The 25,249-nt window shown below is 41.2% G+C and overlaps 2 protein-coding genes across 15 annotated transcripts in view; one reads left to right on the top strand and one right to left on the bottom strand.

The window, feature by feature from the left end:
- The window catches only part of MYT1L (myelin transcription factor 1 like), a 476,122-nt gene that overhangs the window by 13,074 nt on the left and 437,799 nt on the right, over positions 1-25,249 (bottom strand). For 11 of the 12 annotated variants that reach the window (XM_090032827.1, XM_090032818.1, XM_090032800.1 and 8 more), the window contains 2 exons: positions 24,361-24,582; positions 1,656-1,747 (listed from right to left, as the gene is read on the bottom strand). In XM_090032827.1, the coding sequence (XP_089888953.1) occupies positions 1,656-1,747; positions 24,361-24,582 (314 nt within the window). The remainder of the gene's footprint in view (positions 1-1,655; positions 1,748-24,360; positions 24,583-25,249) is intronic. The other variant, XM_090032889.1, reaches the window with a different exon arrangement.
- Positions 1-25,249, top strand: part of LOC149872700 (uncharacterized) — a 77,472-nt gene that overhangs the window by 29,137 nt on the left and 23,086 nt on the right. For 2 of the 3 annotated variants that reach the window (XM_090032919.1, XM_090032910.1), the window contains exons 2-3: positions 5,662-5,734; positions 8,307-8,443. In XM_090032919.1, coding sequence (XP_089889045.1) covers positions 5,713-5,734; positions 8,307-8,443 — 159 coding nt within the window. In that variant the 5' untranslated portion in view covers positions 5,662-5,712. Of the gene's footprint in view, positions 1-5,661; positions 5,735-8,306; positions 8,444-14,090; positions 14,152-25,249 lie in introns of all 3 variants that reach the window. The other variant, XR_016440285.1, reaches the window with a different exon arrangement.

Here is a 25,249-nt window from a genome sequence, read left to right as displayed (position 1 = left end):
AAGATAAACAGACTTACATACAAACAAGTGGTTTGTATATATTTTGTGCGTACTGACTCATGGTCCTCATAACAGTTTTTCTTGCGAGGTAGATGGGTATTTTGCCTGCCAATAGATTCTTTGAACTGTAAAGTATGCTTTTATGCAATCTATGCATGTAAGTAGGAACCCTAGTGACTTTACATCTATACCAAATTACTTCCACATTTTTACAGGTCCCTCCCAAAACCCAGGGGATTCTCTTGGCTTCTAAAGAATTCTAATGAATCTCACATTTTACCTAATTGTAGGCTCCTTTGAAGTGCCTGGTAGTAGCCATTATTCCTTAAACAATGGGGGGGGTGAACTGGACTTTTGTTGGAGTCAGACAAAGTGCTACATAATTTCAACCCCAACCTGCATGTTTGTTTTCTCAGTGCAGAAGGCCCAAGTATGGATTGCTACCGATTCTAAATATTTTACATTATAATCATGCCAAAGGTTAAATCAAAGCCTGTTTGCATTAAGTGCCATAAAAATATAATAAATGATAGTCCCTGTCCCAGTGAGCTCACAGTCTGAAATGCAAAACATACAGGTGGAAGAGTGGGGATGGGGGAAATGGTAACAAAAATAATAGAATGAGCACAATTCTTAATTAGCTGGAAGCAGTGATCATAACTCCCCATAAGCCTAGACAAGTAATTCTCAACCTATTTGCTATAGTGCGCCACACTTGCAGCTCTCAATGTGTTATGTGTGTTGCACCCACACAACTTATGGGTCACAGCAGTGTGTTGATGGGGCTGCATGTAGCCTGTGGGCTGCAGGTTAAAAACCACTGATCTAGACATATGAGAAGGCAGTTTTCTATAGGTCATTAAGGAAGTGATATACTTTAAAATGAAAGAGGATAAGGTTGCAGTTCTACGGATTTTGTTGGGAGCTTATTTTACATGGAAGGGATGAGTTTTATGGCTGAGGAAAAATCCCTACTTTAAAGGCCCTTATCAAATAACATTCTGAACATGCACTAAGAAGTGCTTTCTCTTATACTGTCTATATGATGCTGAAGGTGCTTTTCATTTTATTCCAACATGGGGGTGGAAATACCATGACATAAGTTCATTACAATGCTTTGTCTTTTTATGTCTCGGAGGACAAAAGCAGAAAAATAGTTTCCTAGTCTCCCATAAGTCAAAGGCCATCACCCAGGAATGGGGAAAGTTTGGGACCTCCAAAATGGCTGTAAGATTTCCTGATGATGAATAGCTTGAGTCCCTCTAGTCCAACTTTCACGAAGTACTATGCACACACAGCTCAGTGTAGTGTGAGTACTCAGTACCTCTGAAAGCAAGGTTTTTTTCCCTTTTGGACAAACCATTTAAGACCCACTAATCACATTAGAGCATGATAAATGAACCAGAAAAGCACAGCATTTTAGTACACTGTAATATTTAGTTTTGCAGATTTACGCTAGTATAAATCAGACCAAAATCTGACCCGCTGTATTTCTAAATCAGGCTTCCCAACACGAAAGTCCGCTGCTTTCCTAACTGTAAGGAATCTGTTAAAAATACAAAAAAAGACCTACATACACAGAAAAGGCCCACAGAGCAATATCTATTTTATCTTCTAAAATAACAATATTTAAATGATAATGATTAAAATTTTACCGTTACTGGCCCGCTGCTTTATTGTTAGCATTTGTTCCCCAGACAGCTTTGCCTTCTTCATGGCTGAAGTGGCTCTGGGGCATCCCGATAGACTGTAAACAATAAAAAAAGAGTCTATTAATTGAAAGAGGTCATTAATGATAAATCTGTCAACTAAGACCAGCCCCAGCCTGAAAACAAAAGAGAGGAAGTTTGTCCACATTGTGTTTGGTTCTGAAAAAGAACAAGAATTTATTGTAAATGATCCCTTACTTTTTTACTTCCACCCTCACCTCTTTCCATTCATGCAGATTATATTAAAAACTAGGAGAAGGTAAAACATGAAAAAGTTCTAAACAATTCAGTCACCTAATGATGCAGTGCCCTTGTAAGAAATTATCTCTTCTAAAGGATGACCACTTAAGTGTCCAAATTAAACAAAACACTATTGCCCCCACCCCCTCCAGTTTTATAAACACAAACATGGTCATTCTGTATTTCAAGGACAGGCGGGACAAGCTGGCTGTATCTTTAACACTTAGCTCATTTGAATGATGAGCATCTTTAAAATATGTTTGTTTTTATAAAGCTCTCATGTTCACATAAGTGAATTGTCTTCTTTTCAAATGGCTTTTTAAAATACATGATATATGTTGCATCAGACTGTTAGAAAAAGTGCATTTCCCAATAAATAGTGAAAATTATATACAATTTACATAAAACTAGATTTTACAGTATGTATTAGGCCTAGTTCCTCCAAAAGCTACATATTATTCTACATACTAAATCTACACACTATTTTGAGTGCAGTTTTATACATTACAGATGAGTACTTATCTAAACAGTTTTATGAAATGTGGAATTTTTGCTATGATTCAGGAAGTTAAGGAAAATGTAACAGTCCATTTAAAACATAGATTATTCGAAGGTCTGAAGCAATTATTTCTATTTCAGTTCATTATCTCTTAAATGTAGGACGAACTAGTTACCCAATTAAGCTATAAAGTCTTTGATTAATATCTAGTGTAAAGCAGACCTCCTGTACTATAAAGGCCGCCACAGAAATTCATTTAGCCAAAATATGATATCCCTTATAGAACAACTTTCAGTCAATCAGTAATTTTTTACATTTGTAAATGTGTGCACAGAAAGCTGGATAGTGAGCAATAACTACTAAAGCAGAAACAATTGACTTTAGAAATGTTATCTCAACTATTACAAGTATATGGAATATCTGTATCTGTCACTATTGGTTTTATTTGCTCATTAATTAAATATTAGGCAAGATCTCAGCCAGTGTAAATCAACATAGCTACATAGCTATACTGTCTTCAACAGAACTCTGTCAACTTACAGCAGCTGACATTTAATTATTGGCAAAATTGCTAATATACAGAAATCTTACTACCTAATTTTTTCCTCTTTAAATTCTTATCCCACTAACATAAATGGAGAGTTGCCATTGACTTCACTGAGGCCACTATTTCATCATGTATCTTCAAAAAATGTCCCTAAAGGATCAAAAATGGGATGTTGCCATTGCTAGTCGTGGGATGTATATTAGAATGCTGAATTTGTGATGTGTATGGATGCAGACTCAGTTATTCATTGTCACTAAAGTTGCCCAAAAAGTTTAAATTGCTTTTCATATGGCTTTCTTCTAACTATAGAATATAGAAAAGCTTGTCATGAGAATGCATTCTTTCTGCTCCCTATAGTGATGAATGAAAACAATGGTCAGGATATCCTGTGCTTACCATTTTATATCTGAAATTAACTATGGGCAAAAAACTATCACCATCTCTAAAAATCATGTCTTTGATGCTTTTATTTTGAATAGAATGGGGAAAAAAAGGAAAATATATTTACTGTCATTTTGAGGTAAAGTATTATTTTCCCATTTCTATCAACCTTGAAAACCAAAGGAAATTTTGAAATGCTTCCAAGAAACTGTTCTATGTTGTTCAATACACACATATATTATAATGTATAGTAATATAATACAGGCAGTTCTCGACTTACAACCTTTCAAGTTACAATGTTTCGCACCTACAACATTTATAAATTGCTACCCTGTTTCAATTTTATGACATCAGTTTCAACTTTACAACGCTTGATCCAATCCGATGCCATACCAGCGAACAAGTCTGCTGTGTTGCTCATCTCCCTGGAGAACATCTGTCCAAACTTCCTTGGACACTTCCTTTAAGAAGACTCAGAAAAACCTGCAGCCAAGACTCCTGAGAAGACTCCAGCCAAGAACCCTTCAAAAAGTCCAACCAAGAGCCTTTCAAAAAGTCCAGCAAAGTCACCTCAAAGAAGTCCTTCCAAGTCAATATGATAGCTATTTACAATATAAATACATTAATGTAGCTATATTACTCATCTATAATTGGTCAAGTACAAAATTCTGGGGTATTTTTAGTGAAAATAGGGTATTGGGCCTTGGTTCAGGAACCAATCCCCTATTTATAACCTTGTTTCTTATGAGAAAATTGGTTTCGAGTTACAACATTTCGACTTAAGACGCAGTATTCAGGAACCAACTGTGTCGTAAGTCCGAGGACTTACATACATACGGACATATAGAAGATATAACTTAGTGGACCTCTATAGTCTGTATGCTACATACATCCCATTGAATGTATTTACATTTAGTTCTCAGAGATGGAGTAGACTATTAAAATGTAAGTGCTGCACTAGGTCAACGAATGGTCCAACAAACCCTTCACACAACAAATAGGCCTGTCTCTGACAGTGGCAGTACTGGATGTTTTAGAGGGAGAGTACTGAATCAGATACATTTAGTGTGATCTACCCCCTGTTCCTTACCCTTGCTCTTACCCACCATTATTGGTTTAGAGATACCAGAGGAAACATTTTCAAACATTCTGTTCAATAACTATTAATGAATATTTCATACATGAATTTGTCTAGACCCTTTTCCAACCTGGCTATGCTATCTGCCTCTACCACCTCTTGTGGCAATGAATTCTGCAAGTGTAAGTAAAAAATGCTTTCTCTTCTTAGTTTTAAACCTGTCTCTACTAATTTCAGTGGGCACTCCCTGGTTCCAGTATTCTGGGACTTGGTGAACAGCAGTTCCCTGGGTCCGCACTCTTCATGATTTTATAGACCTCTATCATATCCCCCATCGCCTCTCTTCTAGTATAGCAACTACTCCAGGCCCCTTTTCATTTCGGTTGCCCTTCTCTGTACTTTTCCAATCCTATTACATCCTTTTTAAGAGATGTGGAGAGTAGAACTGTACTTATTTCCATATTTATGAAGTGAGTGCATCATGGATTTGTAAAATGGCATGATGATGGTCTCCATTTTGTTTTCAATTCCTTTCTTAATGATACCCAGCATTTTACTGACTTTTTTGGTTGCCACTACACAGTAAGCTGACATTTTTAGAGATCTACAATGACTACAAGGTCTCTTTCCTGAATCATAGAATCTATTTCAGTTGAAGTTATTTCTACCCAATGTGTATTACCTGGCACTTGTCCACAGTGAAGTTCATCTACCACTTTTTACTCACTAATCTGTGTGAGATTTCTCCACAGCTTCTCTTCTTCAGTTTGGGATTTGACTACCCAGAATAATTTGGTATCATCAACAAATTTGGAGATTTCTCTATACACACCCATGTGCAGGTCACTGATGAAAATGTTGAGCAAAATTAGGCCCAGCACAGATCCCTGCAGGACTACATTTCTCACCTCCCACCATCCTGAAAAGTGATCACTACCCTTTGTTTCCTATCTTTTAACCAGTTCTCAATCTATGAAAAAACCTTTCCTCCAATCCCCTGGCAGCACAGTTTGTTTAAAAGCCTTAGGAGAGGGGTCTTGTCAAAAGCTTTTTTAAGTCCAAATGTATCCCTCTTGTCCACATGCTTGTTAAAACCCTCCAAGCAATCCATTGGCAAGGCAGGATTTCCCCTTACAAAAAACGTGCAGATTCTTCTCCAGCTGATCTCATATGTCCGTGTGACTGATTGTTTTATTCTTCATTAAAGATTCTACTGACTTGCCAGAATTAGAAGAGAGACTCACCAGTTCTCAAGATCATGTTTGGAAACCTTTTTGAAGGTGAGTGTTATTTTGGCAACATATCAGTCCTCTGGCAAAGAAGCCATTTTTAACAACAGTTTTTATAGAGCTCTCCACTATGCATAGATGAATTGTCTTCTTTCCAAAAGGCTTTTTAAAATATGTAATATCCTGGATCAGGCTGTTTGCTGGACTTTAGAAAAAGAACATTTCCTAGCAGAGAGTGAAAATTATATACACTTAATATAAAACAGTTCTGCAATTTCTCCTTTGAGTTCCTTCAGAACTCTCAGGTGAAGGTCATTTGGTCCTGGTGACTTCTGCTTATTACTTTATTGATTTGTTCTAAAACTTCTGTTGCCATTTCATTGTGCTCCAACTCTTCAGACCTATCTAGTAGGAAGGATTGATCTGGCATGGGAATTTCCCCGGTATATTCTGAGATAAAAACTGATGCAAAGAATTCATTCAGCTTCTCTGCTATGGCTTTATTGTCCCTGACTGAATCTTTTATACCTTGGTCGTGGTTCCACTGATTCACTCAATGGCTTACGGCTTCTAATGTATTTTTTAAAAAGGTTTTTATGATTATCTTTAGCATCCTTTGCTAGATGAAAAATTCCTAATAATGTTTTAATTATTCACAGATCTGATTTAAATCCAGAGTCAAGATGAATACTGCAATTTACTTTCTCCTATATAATCTAATACCAATTTGAAACAGGTTTCCAAGGGATGTGGCATCTTCTCTCGCACACATTTTTAGCTAAAAGTTGATTTGTTACTAAATTATGTGCTTTATTTCAACCACAAGTTCTCAAGCTTGATGAAGTAATACATAGGTGAAGTTCTGGCCAGGTACAGACATTACACTTTTACCAGTATAAGTGACTGGAAATGGGTCTATATGCGTAACAAAACAGAAGTTCAGCATGCAAAACTGGTCTATAATCATAACAGGGGAGAAGTTGGATACACACAGAACCTGATTGCTCCACCCCACCAACGGGTTCTGTTCACTACCTATCTTTTTTGAATGTCTATACTTAGCCTTTAAGTCCTGTGGTATGCTGGAGGTTAAACAAGATGACTGAAACTATACTTACTAACCTTACAATCTGTGAATTTCTATTGCTGACATTCAGTCATTAAAGATGCTGCTCTGAAAAGTCTGAATTATTACGTTCACAAAACTCTGAATTTTTATTAAGCACTGAGAAATTTGAATTTTTCCTTTTCCATCAAAAAAATTCAATTCAATTCAATACTTAAGTCTGTTCCTGAGATATTATACAATTATCAAAAAAAAATGCAATCAATATTATAAAATACTGTCAGCATTATCATGTAGCAGCATTGGGTAGCAGCAGACTTCTAGCTGCTAGCGTGGTTTAGTAGCTGGGAGCCAGGACATAGTTCTGTTCCAAGATCTGCATTGACCTGCGCTATGACCTTGGATAAATCTATTTTTCTCTGGGGATTTTTTCCTTTTACCATGCATTTATCTCCTCTATAAGTAAACTGTTCAGAAAATACATTATCTCTTTTTTGTTCATTTGTGCAGCACCTAGCACAATGCTATAACTATGGAGGAAGTGAGTCTTGCAAAACAATGTAAAGACAAAAGAATGTAGTAGCTCAGTGGATTCTAACTATAAAATTATGCAAGATGTACAATTATATATGAGAGAAAGATATTATTGGCACAAAAGAGAAAATGGGGATAAGATTTTGTTCCATCTGGAATCTCACCCTACTAGGATCTCTCTCCTTTCGTGCTCAATCTGGAATGTTTTTTATCTTACATCTGGATCACAGTTGGCTGAAGGATCTGATTGTAAACTAGGTTAGGTGAATTAGTAGCTTTTACAGTATGTCAAAAAGGAGTTTACTTTATGCAATCAGAAAAGAAGAGTGCAGAGAGACTAAGAAGGTTTTGTACTGTTTAGCAAACCAAATGGTTTATGTTTTTTTGTCATAGATAAACAAAAGGGAGGAAGAAGAGCTATATAAGCTAAGGGATAAGGCAAGCACAGTAAGATAGAGATTCAAATGAGCTGTTACTAAATTTAGACTGGAAGTTTGAAGAAAGTTTCTAACCATCAGTACCAATGAGGTCCTGGAACAGCCTTACAAATAGCAGTAGTGGTGTCAAACAATCTGTTTTAAGATGGAGCTTGCTAAGTTTATATGAAGAAGCATATAACATTGTTTCCTGTGATTGCAGAGGTGTAACTATCAAGTTTTGTGTACTGGGCAAAATGTCCCCAAGTGAGGGGTGCCGAATGCCAGAGACCAGAGGGAGGGGGAGAGAAAGGAGATTAGTTTTATGTGCCCTGGGGACTCAAAGACCCTCACTGATCCTGACATGTTGGGGCTGCTCCTGCCCTGTCCCAGCACCTGGCTTTTACATGGCTATTCCTGACAGCAGTGAGGAGAAGTGTCATTCTGGCACCCCTTCTAATTCAGTGTCCAACACTTGTGCGCCTCTCATATCCCTAGTTATGCTACTGTGTGATATGGACTCACAAGGAACCTTCCCATCCAGTGCTTTAATGTTCTTATGTAGCCTAAATACGGAAGTGGCTAACCTATTCCTTCTGTATTTCAGGTCTCTTGGAGAAAAGACTCTTCTGGATCATCATTGCAGGGATGCCTGTGCTGCTGTACAAAAATCATCCTTTTTCAGGACAGAAACATTATCTTCTGAATTTGCAGTGCCATGATGTTGCATCAAGATGTCACCAGGTAACAAAAGGAGCTTGGTTTGGCAGACATGTTAAGGGATTGTTTGGACTTATTTTCAAATTATTTGCCCAGTTCAGAGGCAAGGAAGGCATTCTCACCAGGCTCCGCCCAATTAAATAACCCCCTCCCTAACCCCCTCTGTGTGCAGTTCCACAAAACCTGAATCTTTCTGCTAAAACAGTCATCAGTGAAATCATTAAAGATACTGAGCAAGAGAGTATACCAGTTGTTTAAGGCATGGTCTGTTTCTAATATTACCTAGTTCCTGGTTTTAGCAAGGACTGGGACATTCTGGGATTTGGAGTTTGGGTTGATACTGGTAAGCATCATGGCAGGGAATGCTGGGAAAGGGAAGTGCTAACATATATCTCTAGCTCCTCACAACAGCAAGAGACAAGGAAGACACAGGAATGAAACCCAAAGACTAGATGGAAAATTGAAAATAGAGGGGATGGAAGTTCTGCAGACATTACCATCAAGCCAACAGAGAGAAACTGTGACCCAAACCACTGCCCAGGGGAAAAGCATTCTGATTTCTTTGCATAGTGAGGCTATAACCTGAGAAAAGAGGGCTTAATTGGCTTAGAGAGTAAGTCAAAGACAAATTTCCACAGGGGACAACCTGAGTTAAATTTGTCAGTTGGCTTCACTTTACCATGTGGGAAGGTGGTGTTAGGGAGAGTCATGAAGTAAGTGCCGTACCTGTGTCCTGTGCTGGCACCCACACAGAAACTACCAGCAGTCTGCTAGGATCCTCTGTCATGCTGATTTTTACATGGTCTTCTCTGCAGTTTAGAATAATATGCCATTATCATGAATAGAGCAGTTTACACTTATCTGATCATGAATGTGAATAGAGCAGTTTACACTTATCTGATCATGAATGTTTCCTCTACATCTTTAATAAGCCAGAAAAATGACCCAGAATTGAATTTACTCAGACTATCATTGTGGTCCACTGTGGTCCTATCAATATGCTCAAAAGTCTCAACAGGCCAACACTGAAGTTTGGGTTGAGGCTATTTCCAATAAATGGGTGGAAACTGCTGGATGCACTAAGCACCTGAAGGTGAAGACAGATAGTAACAGCCAGTTGGAAGAAGACAATAACCAATAGAAGAAGTTTTAGAACAAATCAATAAATTCAATTAATAAGTCCCCAGGACCAGCTGGTTTTCACCCCACAGTTGTGAAGGAACAGCAGTGTGAAATTGCAAAACACTTGGCAATAGTATATAACCTATCTATACAAATTCTCTCTGCGTCAGACAACTGGGAGGTTTCTCATATAACACTCATCTTCTAAAAGGGCTCCAGAAGTGATCCTGAGAACCAGTGAGTTTCATATCTATCTCTGTGGCAAGTAGATAGAATCTAAATAAAAGGAAAAAATCAGCAATACATGGGTACACTTGATCTACTGGAAATGTCAGTATACTTCCTGTAAAGGGAAATCCTGCCTCACCGGTCTATTGGAGTTCTTTAAGGGTGTTAACAAGCATGTGGACAAGGGGGATCCAATAGTTATAATACATATGGATTTTCAAAAAGGCTTTGACCAGGTTCATCACCACAGGCTAGTAAAAAATGGAAATTCTGTAGGACTGGAGGGAAGGTCCTTTCATGGATCAAAAGGAAACAAAAGGGATAGCTGAAAGGTCATTTTTCATGATGGAGGAAGGTCAACAGTGCAGTCCCACAGGGATATATGCTTGGGTAGTTTTGTTCAATATTTTCATAAAGGACCTGAAAAAGCGAGTACACTGTGAATTTTAAAGTTTTAAAGCTGGGTGGTCAAATCCCAAGCTGAGAGAGAGGAGCTGCACAAAAGACCTTACAAAACTGATTGCCAGATCAACTTTCAAACTAGCAAGTGCAGAGTAATACACGTGGGGAAAAATACCTCAATTATAAATATACAGTGTTGGGCACTGAACTAGCCATTGTGACTCAGGAAAGAGATCTTGGATTGTAGATAGTTCTCTAAAATCACTAGCAAAATGTGCAGTGGCAACCAAAAAAGCTAATAAAATAATAAGTATCATTAAAAAAGGAATTGAAAACAAAATAGAAAACATCCCTATATCATTAAATAAATCTATTATTCTGTGTGCAGAACAGAATGTAGTGGAATTAGAAAAAGTACAGAGGACAACAATGGGTAACATGATATGAAGTAGCTGGTGTCCCAGGGAAAACTAAAAAAACACTAGGACCCTTCAGTTTGGAAAGGAGGAGACTGAGGTGGGTTATGTGATAGACTTCTCCCAAATCATGAACAGTGTGGATGAAGTGAATAAGGAACTGTTATTCATGAAATCCCAGAATATGAGAACTTGGGAGCATCCACTGAAATGAAGCAGGTTTAAGACAAACAGAAGTGCTTTTTAAAAATAGTGTATAGTTAACTTGTGGAACTCATTGCCACAGGAATTTGTGGAGGCAGATAGTACAACCAGTTCAAAAAAGGATTAGACAAATTCATGGAGGATAGGCCTGTTCAAAATAGCTATTCAAAATAACAGCTGATCATTATTATGATCATTTATTGATCATAAACCAAAAATGGGTAAAGTCAGCAAGGGATTGACAGGGGATAGATTATACTAAACATTTGCTGCTCATATACTCCTGTTAAGTGTCTACTAGTTGCCATAGTTCGAGATAGGATATGGTATTAGATCAATCATTGGCCTGACTCAATCTAGTTCTTCTTATGTTCTTACATGTATAAAGGTTAGAAATGTATTTCTAATGCAAGTGAACAGATGTTCACTTTTCATTCTGGAAATGCCGCCACATGCCTGCTGTGGCTCAGGCCAGAAACTAGGAGATGCTAGAGCATGCCTCGCTGCTCGGCTGAAGCGGACAGCTTGGGCCAAGGCTAGTCAACCCACTCTACAAGGGGGGAGGGGCGGGCACTGCAGGGGAGGTGCAAAGCATCCTGGGAAGCTGGGGGACTGTGAGTTAATTTGAATCTGGAGGTGATCTGCGACAGAAGTTCAATAAACCAATTTAACCTAACTCAGTTAACTCTGATAGTATATCCACCCACATTTATCTTAAACCAATTTCACCTATTTTGAAAGTGGTTTATGTGCACTGAACTTCTGTTACATTACAGATTTGAACCAGATCAGTTTCTGATCACTTATACCAGTTTGTGTAATTTCTGTCTCTAGCCAGTGAGACTAAATACTGCAAGTACTGATGGGTGGAACAGAAAAGTGCGGACCCCTTGATCAACTTTTGGTTCAACTGGATGTGTCTACACATACATTTACACTGGATTAAAGTTATTGCAGAGTAAATGGGAACAGGCCAGTGTCTATATATGCAAGCATTAAAGTGCATTAAAGTCCCAAGTCAGTCCCTGCACACAGTCTTACTGTAAGGTGTCTACACATGCGTTACTGCACAGTAACTAACTGCACAGTAATTTACACCTAAGTTGGTGTAAGTTGCCACATTTACTGCTCATTATGGGTGTACACATGTAGATGTGCGCCCATATTGCGCAGTAAGTTTGGTTATTGCACAGTAAATGTGTAGGCGCACCCACTGGGTATCTTTTTAAAGATAGACTATTCTGTACTGTCTTTTACTGCTCAGACCTGATGAAGACTGTCTTGTATTTGAAAGCCTGTCTAACTCTTCCCAGCTATGCAGTTGGTCCAAGAAAATATTGGAATTCTAAGGATCCTGAGGAATTCTTTCCTCTCACATAACTTCTGGACCATCCTGGCTACAATATCACTTTAACACCATCCTTTTAATATCAGTATTAACAATAATAATAATAACACTAACAGTAATAACATAAACAATGATGATGATGATGATAGTAATAATGACAATGATAATAATAATAAATGAATAGATACTATGCAGTAAAGTGAATCAGGACTTGCAGGAATCTTTAATGTCCCTTCCATGTTAGACAGTCCCTATTCTCTGAGTATGCAAACACGTACATTTGGAGATCTTTCAAAAAGGCAGCAGCTGTTACACTTTAATTGTTATATGTGGCCTAGGCAGGAATAAGATAAATGATTCAAAAGGGCAAGGCAAACCACATAGACATGGCCTGCTTTTACTTGTCCTGATCCATTAGTAAACAAAACAAAACAGTAGTAAATTCTGTTTCAGTGGGCAAAGAGTTAAATCACTCCTCAACAATCACTTTTCAGAAAATGACTTTTCTGAAAACAACCCCAACAAAGAGAAACACATCACCAGATTACTAAGTGGTTCTATTAGGTTAATACACATAATCTCACATCGGATGTAAGGCCTTTACAACTGACATCTGAGTCGCAGCTCTTCTGTTACAAGAGGGATTAGTGCACAATCCTGTTTTCACTCATTTTTTTATGCTCTAATGCCTGATAAACCTTATGTTGATTTTTACAGAGGCATAAAGGTCTACAATTGTCTTATTCTAGTGTAGAATATTAGCATTTTTGTACTGGGAAAGTAAATAAGGTTACTTTGCCTGCTATTGCCATTCTTCATAGAAAAAAAAAATTGAACACTTTGCTTCACTGATAATAAATTTGTTCCTCCCAATCAGGTAAAGTTTGGGTAAGTGCACTCCTTACATGCTGTATTTCTCTAAATACAGTATAAACTCATAAATCTGGCATCCTTGGGACCCGGCACCTGCTGGAAATTTGAAAATGCCAGATTTTTGAAACCGGCTGTGAGGGAGGGAGGGAGTGAGACTGGGGCAGGGGGAGGGGCACGGCTGCAGGCAGGTGGTGTTGGCTGCTCCAGGGGCTGCAGCAGGGAGCAAAGTGGAGGGAACTGTCAGTGGATGTGGGGCAGGGAGGGGGCAGCTCTTGCTTCTACTCACACCCCGGGCGTGCTGCGGGCTGTGGGGCTGTGATGGGCTCTTCCCAGGGTGAGGAGTGTAGCAGTAAGAGCTGCACCCCTCCCACGCCACACCCACTGACAGCTCCCTCCGCAGCTGGCATTGACTGTTCCTGGAACCGCTGCAGCAGGTGCTGGAGCGAGTGGGGACAAGCTGCACCATGCCCCATGCTGTCCCGGGGCTCAACTTGTCCCCATTCATCCCAGCCTCTGGTGCAGTGGTCCCAGGATCAGCCGACACCACTGCCTGCACCAAACGGAGCCCCAGGGAGTTCGGGGCATGGCACAGCCCAGCAGCTGCAGGCAGCTGGCGTTGGCCGCTCCCAGACCCGCTGCAGCAGGAAATGGGGTGAGTGCGGAAAACCTGTGCTTTGTCCGGTGCCCCCTGAGGCTCCACGTGTTCCCACTCGCCCCAGTCCCTGCTGCAGCAGGAGCCATGCCCCCTGCCCTGCACCCACTGACAGTTCCCTCCACTTTGCTCCCTGCTGCAGCCCCGGGAGCAGCCGCCACCACCTGCCTACAGTGCCAGATTTCTGAGAATTCCAGAATTTTGAACGCCAGATTTATGAGGTTACACTGTACTGTCAAGTGAGAATGAAACTAGTTGATTCAAGAAGCATATAACGTTTTAGCATGTGTTTACCTGGTGGTGGTGGCACGCTCCAGCTGAGAGCTTTGGCTAATCCAAATCAAGCGCACAGAGGTGCCTTGCATTTTTCACTGTGAAAGTCCAAGCATGTATATTAATGCTGTTGTCCTCTTCCTTTTTATGAAGGGAGAGAAAGAAGAGTTGAGGGAGGAAAAGTGACAATGTACGCCTCATTTCTGCGCACAAAGTAAGTTCCCCTGAAATGAGCTGCCTCAGTAAAATAGCACAGCTTGTTACCTATACCTAGTCATGCTAGTGGTTCTTGTTCCTGAAGACATCTCATCAGAAGAGGAAATATTAGATACTGAATCTGAGTGCAGGCACAAGGCACATTTACATTGGTGTAACAATATCTGTATAATAATGTACAGCATACGTGTCCAGAGAAGGAGGATGGTCACTCAGCACTTCCCAGACAGCTGCCTGTATTAGAAGCCATTACAGTGAACTAGATGGGGTGGCAAACAGAGCTATGGGCACGTACACCACTGTAACTTTTGATTTCTCAGGGCTGTCTTTACATTGAAGCTCAGTGACTTACACTAGGGTACTTCATGTGTCCACTCCACATGCTCACCAGTGCAAAAAGCAAGTTTTTGGGGAATATCTTCTATTGGACCAGCAACTACATGGTTGGGAAAGCTAAAGCTAAAGGTAAAACTTGTCTAACTTCTCTCCCAATGATATAATTGGACCAGTAAAAGATATCACCACAAAGGCTTTGCTTCTAGAGTAGTCCCTGCACCAGCATGACTACATACCAACCATATTACAAGGGGGTAAATAGCACCCTGTTCAAATTTGCTGATGACACTAAGATTGTAGGGGGATGTGGGCACACTAGAAGGGAGGAATAGGCTGCAATCAGACCTAGACAGGTTACAGGGGTGGGCGGATGAGAATAGGGTGGGATTCAACACCGAAAAGTGCAAAGTGATGCACCTGGGGAGGAACAACCAGCACCATACCTACAGGCTGGGGAACTCCATTCTTGTCAGTGCAGAGGCAGAAAAGGATCCTGGAGTCATCATTGACTCCAAGATGAACATGGGCCGGCAGTGTGGGGATGCAGTCAGGAAGGCCAACCGCACCTTGTCATGCATCCACAGATACATCACAAGCAGGTCCAAAGAGGTGATCCTCCCCCTCTATGCGGCACTGGTCAGGCCGCAGCTGGAGTACTGTGTCCAGTTCTGGGCGCCGCACTTCAAGAGGGATGTGGACAACATGGAGAGGGTCCAGAGGAGGGCCACTCGCATGATCAGGGGGCAGCAGGGCAGGCCCTACGAGGAGAGGCGCAGGGACCTGAACCTGTTCAGCCTCCACAAGAGAAGGCTGAGGGGGGATCTAGTGGCCTGTTACAAACTAGTTGGAGGGGACCAGCAGGCATTGGGGAAGTCCCTGTTCCCTCATGCACTACCAAGAGTGACCAGGAATAACAGTCACAAGCTGGCAGAGGGTAGATTTAGGCTAGATATCAGGAGGTGCTACTTCAGTGTCAGGGTCTGGAACCAACTTGAAGTGAAGTGGTGCTGGCTCCTACGCTGGGGGTTTTTAAGAGGAGGCTAGATGTACACCTTGCTGGGGTCGTTTGGCCCCAGTACTCTTTCCTGCCATGGCAGTTGGTCAGACTCGATGATCTGCTCAGGTCCCTTCCGACCCTAGAAACTATGAAACTATTAGACCAGAGCAAAGGTAGATCACACCGTTGTAAATGTGTTGTATGTCCATGACACAGCCATGGACTCGTATTGTAGGATAAAAGGGTCACCATGTAATGCCAGTCTCAGAAGGCATTCTAGCTAACTATAGGAGGAAAAAAATAATGTGTCCAACTGAAGATATGCAGCCATCCTTTGAAAGAGCATACCATGAAACTTTCTTTACTGGTTGGGAACTGCTTGGAGTAGTTGGGGTAAGAAATGTGACTAATTTTAAAATGGAGTTTGATCCATTTTGTGAAATAGGTCAATGACCCAGAAGATCCCTGATAACCTATGTTTCTCCCACATTTGGTAAGACTGGTGAAGCAATGAAATTCAAATTCAACAGCACTTGTACTCAAGGATTGTTCAAGGCTGTGACTGTGGCTCGTTCTCCTATGAGAAGATTGTTTCCTGGGGTTTATCTCGCCCTGTGCAAACAGGCAGGATTTCTCACAACCTGGCCCTAAATTTTCCTGTATCAGTTACCACAACTGTAAAACTGGGTGTAAGCTTACTGATCTATTTCCAATGGGAACTGTAAAGAAGAGTTAGGCTACATTTCTAACTTACTTTGAATACAAATTCACATGTACATTTTTTATGCGAGTGTCCACAGTCCATCATATGACAAATGCAAATCCAGCTCCTGTATATACAAAAGGCTGTGAAGGGTACAAGGCAAGGGTTTTGGCTACACTACAGGTGTCTCCTGGAAGAACTTTTGAGTGCATACACTCTCAAAATTGTTCTAAGGGGGCAGAATTACACTATATCTGCAAAGCAGGATAAGGCTCCTACCATCATCCAGCACCTAGTAGAAGGTACCTTTCAGCTGTGTCTTCTGCCAGCTACAGAGGCCCCATCACCAGCTGGTGCCCTTCCCACTCTGGAGGCAGAACTGCTACAGTGGAGTCACACAAAGCCACCAGAAGTGAATGAATATACACATGGAACTTCTGCTGGCAGAGGCAGACATAGACAAGAAGGACGTGACGAAACAAGAGACTCAACACAAAGCCTATATACTATGTAGCATGGATGGGCTGTTTCATAAACACTGACCAGACAGTTTTAGAATCATAGAAAATAAGGGTGGGAAGGGACCTCAGCAGGTCATCTACTCCAAGTTCCTGAAGTCAAGGACACACAACCATTTTCCTACTTATTAAAAAGGACATCCTTCTACCAAACACTGAAAGGAACATGCTGGTACTTTAAGCACCTCACTTTTCTAGAAATGGATTAAAATAAAAGTCATATGCAAACCACTTTGAAGTTGAGATCAAGATTTAAATTATCCTGTTTTCCCCATCTGTTTAAATGGGCCACACCTCAACTCTCAAAGTAAATATTCCCAGATATTTGGTACATTTGGATCTGAACTTTGTAGTCCATTTATACTTTCAGTCATTAAGTATAAATGCTGAGAAGTGACCATTTATACAATGGTCCCTTCTCACCTTGTATTACATCTACTTGTTTGTTTCTTGCTGAAGAATATGTTTTATGGGTTCCATCAATTTTTCCACTCTTGCCAGTAAATTGTTAGGAGCGGCAACACAGATTAGAGGTTGAACTAATCCCAAGGATAACCCCGACAGGAGGAAATTGTAAAGAATAGTTAAACCAGGGCCCATTTTTATTTAAAATGCAATGCTCACTGGAGAAGGAAGAGGGTAGAGGTTACCAGTTCAGGCATATTAGTGATGGTGGGGTTCCTCGCACAGGTTGATTCTGTTAGTCTTTTTTAAGGAGTGTACTACTACAGTGGAAAGAGCAATCACCTTAGCCCCCACAGTCCCCACCTGCTGTGCTTTGCTAAAGGAAACATTCAGGTTACTTTTCTTTCCTTGGCTCAATACCATTTCAAGGTTCTCAGCCAGGAAGTCTCATCTTTGAGTTATATCACCCTTTTAAACCATACTAAATTTTCTTCTCCATCTGAATGACAATTATCTTTGTACATTTTATCTACTTTGCCTTTTGAAAGATGTCTATTCAAAAGGAAGGTAAATTGGTAGATAGTGAATTAAATTTATTTTAAAGCAGGAATAAACCTGGTACAGAAATGTTTCTAATTGTTTTGGAAGCTTCAAATAATAAAACATCACATTAAATGACCACCATAACATCTATATTAGTAGAAACGTTAATGGTAAAAAGTGACACAAGTCATTTTAAAGTATAGCAATCATTGTGATAGGGAAAGTTCAAGGAGAGAACTACTTTAATTAAATATTTCAATGTTATTACTTGACAGTAAAGCCCACTCGGTGCAGCACACTGTGGTCAACATGTTGTTCTGGGATACATGCACAGAAACCTGACCCAAGTGAAAGGTCACTAGGCACATGCATTGATAGCACTTTTTTGGCCCCATTTTCAAGGTAGCTAAAAAGTAGAATGCAGCTTTAGCTTAACTGCTAAATAAAAATGAATCATGAAACCAGAGTGAGACCAAATGTGAAACTGGATGGAACAATAAATATTGCCAAACTAGTATGACCGTGGGCAGGCATTATATATGTAGTGCTAAATGTGCCCTTGTAGCACTATGAGAGTAGAGGAGATGATTGTATATACTGCCTACTATGATATTAAAATGGCAGAAGTGCTTCAAAAATGATCCTGGATGAAACAGGAACTTTTCTTTGTAGTACCCCATCTAACTTCTGTTCACTGCATGGGAGAGGTACAAGGAGCCTACAGACCCCAAGCATCCCACAGTGCTCCTACTTCCCCCACCCACCCAAAGGCAGGGGGAAGGAGGGTGGACAGTTGAAGCCTCAGAGGTACAGCCTGCTTCTTCCCCCAAGAACCAGTCGATCATTGAGCATGGGATCAGTTTGCCTGCTGTGAACAGTCCTAGCTGTGAACAGAGTCTGCTTGCTGTGGGCGAGCCCAGTCCCACTCCTGTGCTCACTGGCAGATTTCCCTTCCCCAGTGGTACTGCGAAACAGACACACAGAGCTGAGCAATCCTCTACCATCTGCTAGCTGGAGGGCAGTACCTTCACAGTGACATAGTAGCACTCCAGCAAGGGGATTCTACACATCTGTTAACACCTTGTACACTGTATTTTGCAGCACTTTGAAGTCTGACTTGTGCCACTACCAATTCATGTCTGTCTGGGGTCTAGAAAACTCCACTTAAAAAAATCCTCTCCCCTGCTCCATCCCCGTCCCCCAACCCTGGGACACAAAAATACACCAGAAAAGTGACTGAATCATTTTGTAAGGCTAAACCTTACAAAATGCTGTCAAAGTTGTCTCTTAAATGTGTATAGAAGTTCAGTAGCAAGTTTCCGTTATCATAATATTTGCTGAATCGGCACAGAAAATATTTAGTGGGAAAGGGAGTGATATGGAAGTTTTCATTTATTTAATACAGAGGGATTATTACCTTCCTACCCTGTAATGTTCATATGCTGCCAAAATTATGCTGGCCTATTTAGCTGCCACGTCAAATTGTAAATACATGAAAAGATTGCTGTTTATGATCACTTGTCAGGACCTTTCAGTATAACTGCTTTCCCAGTTTATCCCCTGTATCTTCTTCTAAGCTGAATTCCATTTTGTTATTTTCTGCCTGTGTTTTTCATCTCTCCTGGGCCTTTTATAATAGTTTTCTGCTCTAATTCCTTTAACAGAATCTGCATATTCCATTAATTTGCTACAGGCTTCCACTTCCAGATCATTACAAGCAGAACTGGTGCACACAATTAAGGGGTCTAAGTTTTTCCATCATCAAACCCTATTTTTAGCTGCTTATACATTTGCCAAACTTTAGCTGGTCTGGCTGAAATTTTCAGCACCAGGTGTTTGCCTCAGGCTGATTTTTTTCTGAATGTTTCATCAAAACATTTCTCAGAACATGGCTAGATAAAATACATTGTGTTTTAAAAAAGTGACACCCATTGCATTCAGAAGCCTCCCAGCTTTGGAGCAGCCTTAAAATTTGCCAAGAGGTTGCTCTGGAGTTAGAGAGATACATTTTGCTGCCCCCAGGGAAGTTCACCTTCTTTTGGCTGAATTATAGGACTCTGCGAGTCTCCACCTGAACATGTGCAATGGTTATTTGTTAGAGTTTGGCAGAGGTACTCTCTGAAGCTTCTGCCTATGTGGCGAATATTTCCAGCCAAATCAGGATTTTTCCTACCATGCCTGGGAGTCACCCAGTTGAAACAGGGGCAAAACGATGCTAGAGTACAAAGGTAAGAGGGACAAGCTAAGCAGGATGAACCTAGAGAAGGCAGGGCAGACAGATCTGAAGGGGACAGGGGTAATATCAGCAGCACCCATTCATACTGGTGAGAAAAGAGGGAAAAGGAGAATAAAGATTTATTACAGCACATGCTTCTCCAGAATTTGGGATAGAAAACAGGCTTCCTGAATACATTAATTTACGATGCAGAGAAGTTTGCTTAGCAGGGCCTGGTCTTCAGTAAATCTTTGCTGCAAATCTTTCATGCTTGTAGAAAGAAGCTGGCAACCTTTTGCCTCCGTAGACCACTGCTTGTGATCCAGCCCTCTACCTCCCACGTACTTGGAGATCAGCAGATAGTGCAAAGGGAATAGATAGAAAAAGGGGGGTGCTAGTACCCTAGGGTTTTCACCTCAGCTTCAGCAGAGAATAAACTGAACACTACAGGCAACACAACCCTAAATATGACACCTCTGCTACCATGGCTGGAGCATGTTGCTGATAGTCTGAGCTGCCACAGCCTGGATCTAATCTCTTTGTGGGGCAGATACGGCCCACGGCCCACAAGTTGTTGACTCATGTTCTCAAATCTTAGGGTGGGATACACAAAAAAGTATATGGGCATTTATATATGTGCTCTGGGGAGAGGTGCACTTTAATAGCACAGCTCCAAGAGCAACACTAATTAAAAGCACCTGGAGCATCACACGTATTAGCATCCCTACAATGAAAAATGGTGGCGGGATGCTTTAAACAAAAGTTCATCATCCTGCTGACATTTTTCACTGGGGGGGATGTTGATACATGTGACACTGGAGTCTGCTGGAGTGCAGTAATTATCATGCTCCAGCAGACTCGATTGAGCAGCCTCCCTGCATGTGCATAGGAGCCCTCTGTGCACCGTGCCTAAAGTGAGACGTAGGTAAAATTTAGGTGCCTGGGTTTAAGAAGTGATGCACAGAAACTCTTTCTATCTTGCTAAAGCACCTGAGACCCATCTTTAGATGTCTAAAATTCAGCAACTATATGAACCCAGCATGAGTTCATTTTGGCTTAGCTGAGCTTCTAGGTGCCTATGTCCTATATAAGCCCTTTTGAGATTCACCAGCTAGACATCTCTGCACCTGACCAGCGCAATCCAGCAGATGACTTTGTGCCTCCTTAGCATCCCTAGGTTCAGCACTTTCCTTGGAAAGCTTTCTCTGGTGGTGTTGAGCAGATTCTGTTAAAAGCCCAATAGCCTGGTGGACAGAGACGTTATCTAGGAAGCGGGGGGCCTGGTTTCTAGCTGAGAGAGAGCGCAAAACCATATCTCTCACCTCCCAGAAGAATGCCTGATTGGTCTGATTCCTGGACAAGCACCGGTTTTCAGAATCAGACCAATCAGCACCTGATCCTGGACAAGCACCAATTTCCAGGGTCAGGAAAAAAGCAATATTCCATGCTCAAAATGGGAGCTCTGAACTATACTAATGGTCAAAGAGCCACTTGACAGAAACTAGCCTGTGCTTTGACATGTGACGTCATGAAGAGCAAACTGTACCTCTGACCCCTTTCTTGGTCTGCCTTGTATCCACCTCTATCAGGAAGCTGGCCTCTTGCCATCTTGTGATCTGGGGCAGACTTGTGATTCTCCTACTTATGGCCCTGTGGCTTGGATTGTATTCCCTGAGGACCAGTTATGGTTCTTCAGCAGGTCTGACAGTATAGGGCACCTACAAGCCTTCCCTTTAGGCATTGTGAATAGTAGTTAATACACTAACCAAACAGCTTTTCCAAAACAGAGTATTGCTTAATTGTACTTGTAGGAACAAAACTGAAGTAAGGGGTGCTAGGAATGCTCAAAGCAGCCTGCTGGATTGGGCTGGTCATGGCACAGAGATGCAGAATACCTAGTTGGTGGAGTGCTATAAAAAGGGATCCTAACACAGCAGAACCATCCTGGGTAGGCTTATCTTCCCCTTTGGATGCTTAGAAAGCCCACTTAGTGCAGAGCCCGATAACTGCCTCCCTATTTTTTTTCAACTTTCAGTCCTTTTGATCAGTCTGTTCCCATCCTCAGAAAAACAGCTGCATAAATTTGCCAGGAGCCTGCAGACAGCATCCTTACTGCTAATAACTCAGATATTATTCCTTAACCTGCTGCCCTTTTGTCAGGAGGTGTCTTAACTGGATCCATTGCTAATATCTTCCTGCTTGTTTCTTGACAGCTCAAAAATTAACAAAACCCCACTATGCATGCAATACATATTCTAAAAAAAAGTCATATGGCAAACATTTCCCATGACCTGTACACATACAGCTTCCATTCATGTTCCTTCACAAGGTGAAAAATGTCTCCTCTCTCACCAGTGCATCTAAGTATTTCAGAGATATTTAGGCCATGCTGCTACTGTTCTACCACCCAGTACAATGCAAGTGCAACTCTCTGCATTGCACTTCTACCACAGGGGAGCTTTTGTGACAGTGCAGACAGATGCAGTATTTCATTCTAGTGACCCAGGTCTACCCTAGTTTATAGATTTGTAAGGAAAAGAATGTATACACTCTTTTGTGGTAGCAAATTTATTCCTTGTTAAAAGGACATTAAAACACACATGGTCATCTTTCCCAAGGGGTGAATTCTAATGTGAAGAAAACTGAGGTGCTGAAGACACAGACAGGACAGGACCAAAGTGCCCTTAAAATATTATATTTTCATGTGCCTTTCTCCTGGTGCTCTAGAGCAGTGGTCTCCAAAGTGGGGTGCACGCACCCCGGGGGGATGCACAAGACGATCCACTGGGGTGCGGGAAGAAAATATTAGAACTTTTATTTCAATTTATATATATAAATAAATATACATCTAATGGGGATGCGTGCTCAAAATTTTTTTAATGATGGGGGTGCGTGATCAAAAGAGTTTGGAGACCACTGCTCTAGAGTAGCAAGCCTGGTCCTGAAGCCCAGTCTCTCCAGCCAGTCAACACCAACTTGCAGCTGGGCAATTTGTAATTTTTTAAAATTAAACTGCCTAAAAAATCCCTTTAATATCAGATTTAGGGACTCATTTCCACATTCCATATTCATTCTATCCTCTTAAGCTGTAATAGGCCTCCTCCCACACCAAAACCGGGTATTGGCCTATGTGCTTAATGCCTGTACTTCCTACTTTGTTTTCCTGAAATAACATCACTGGTACAGTATTGTCATTGATGGCAGACCTTAAATCAAGTGCCAGGCTTCCTGCTGCCATTGTTCAGAAGGCCTGATCCAGAAACCGCTGAAGTAAACGGCAAGTTTCCATTGACTTCAAAGTGTTTTGGAGCAGGCTCACAATGAGCTAGCAAGGAAGTTGACCAGTCAAAGGTATAACAGCAGTTCTGCATCCTAGATGGTGCAGGGGTCGCACCCATAGCAGCGAGCTGCCAGAAATGATGCAGTGGCTGGGAAAGTGGCAGTTGCTATTTTGTGCCCCTTCCCCACAAGTTGGCACCTGGGACTGGTGCCCCAGTCCTTGCCCCTTAGTCACTGCCTATCACTCCCCCACTCCCTCCTGTAGCTGCTGCAGCAGCTGGGTCTCTGGAGTGTGGCAGCACAGCAGGCCAAGCCAGGCCAGTAAGCCTGCTGCCTCCACGGCAGCAAGAGGAGCAGGGAGCCCATACTGCTCACACAGCAGCAGCAAGGGGGAGCTCATTCTGTCCATGTGGTTGGGAGCTCTGCTGGTTGTGTGGTGGGAGTGCTGGGGAGCCCCCACCCCCGAGCATGCAGTACACATGGTGTGCAGCTCTGGGCTTGCAACCAGTGCACCATGCAGCCGCCTGTTTTAAATGGCACAAAGTTCATCAGCTGGCGTTCATTTTACAAGGTAGGTTATTTAGTATTCACAGAACAAACTGAATGCTGTTCTGGTTTCCTGCAGATTGCTACTGCTTTGGGTGTAGTACATTAACAAATACCTATAGATTCTAAACTAGAATTATATACAACATATTAAACAATGAAAACTAACATACTTGTGCTAGGGGTATGGTAGGATTGCTATATTGTTTTAGAAATACTAATATACTGTACCAGCAGGGCCCTCCTATCGCAAAAAAGCTCTGCTTTCCACTGGTATAGTAAAATCACTGGTCACAAGAGTTGACTAGTAAGTTGTAAAGGTACTGATGACATTTTATAGATTTAAATGTATCTACATTTGGGGCTTATGCTCATATAGCTGCTTCAGTAATTGGTCCAAGGTCCTTTAACAAGGAAGTGGCAAATGTTCTGTGCTCAAGGTATAGAGGGGACGCAATTTCTGCCTGGAAGACCTTATGCCTAAAATTAAAACTTGTAAGTCTTGACTCCAAGTTGTTTAAAGTGCATTTGAATCACAAGACAGACTGCCTCCCACAGGAATATGCAAGTCAAAATAAAATTAAAATGGTCATGTGCCATGCAAGAAGCTGTACTATAAATGTACTCATCTAATGGAAGGAGTATTTTGGACAGTAGTTACTTACCTACGATGAGTAAGAAAACTACCGCTGACATGTCCTGAGCCATCACATCCTGGAGTCGGACATGACATACCTTCCGTCTTCACTGACTTCCAAGAGAACTGTGAGCCATTTAAGTACCCATCCTTTTGCCTTTTGGCAGCTAGCGGGCACCCTGATGCACTGCGATGGGATGCATATTTTCCAGTTATATGACCCTGACCATCACAACCAGGAACTGGACATCTGGATAGCAGATAGATGAGATAAACTTTATTGTCTTGCCATCATATACCTGGTAGCCTCTACAACAAAGTCAAAATAAACCTGACATGAAAAAAAAAGAAAAATCATGCTCTAAAAAAATCTAAGATTCCCCATATGGAATACTGTGAAGCATCAGGCTAAAAGAGCTTTGTTAATTTGAAAAAAAAGATATGTAGCTCTTTGGTTCATCAATGACAGAGATACTAATCAATGGCAAAGCCCCAGGCTTGTTCGCTTACAAGAGACATTGTGAGATACATGTTTGAAATGTAGATGTTCATCATGGCATATACCACACTGGATACCACTACTGAGCTTCAGTGACCACATAGTGAAATTTGCTACAAAAACTCTAAATTTTAAAAGTCTTACTTAGTAAAATTCTAGGTTCTGTTTTAATGTGTATATAAAAACTAAAGGGACTAATTTGCAGTTATGGTAATATTGTCAGCTTAGGTATCTGTTACACTCTTGCCCAATTTAGCACTAAGAAGTTAGGTAAAAGATCATGGGCCAGATTTGCAGAGATGATAAACAACCAGAAATGTTATTGGGCAGCGTGCTGAGTGCCTTCCGCATTCACTGATTATGTTGCTATTAGAACCTCACGGGATGGGGCCCAAAGATTTCAATCAAATTAGTTTCT

This window comes from Crocodylus siamensis, chromosome 1 (assembly GCF_052110815.1).
Source record: "Crocodylus siamensis isolate JL-2025a chromosome 1, ASM5211081v1, whole genome shotgun sequence".
Classification (NCBI taxonomy): Eukaryota; Metazoa; Chordata; order Crocodylia; family Crocodylidae; genus Crocodylus; species Crocodylus siamensis.
Note: the sequence above shows the minus strand (reverse complement) of the source record. Positions and strands in the feature narration are given on the sequence as shown.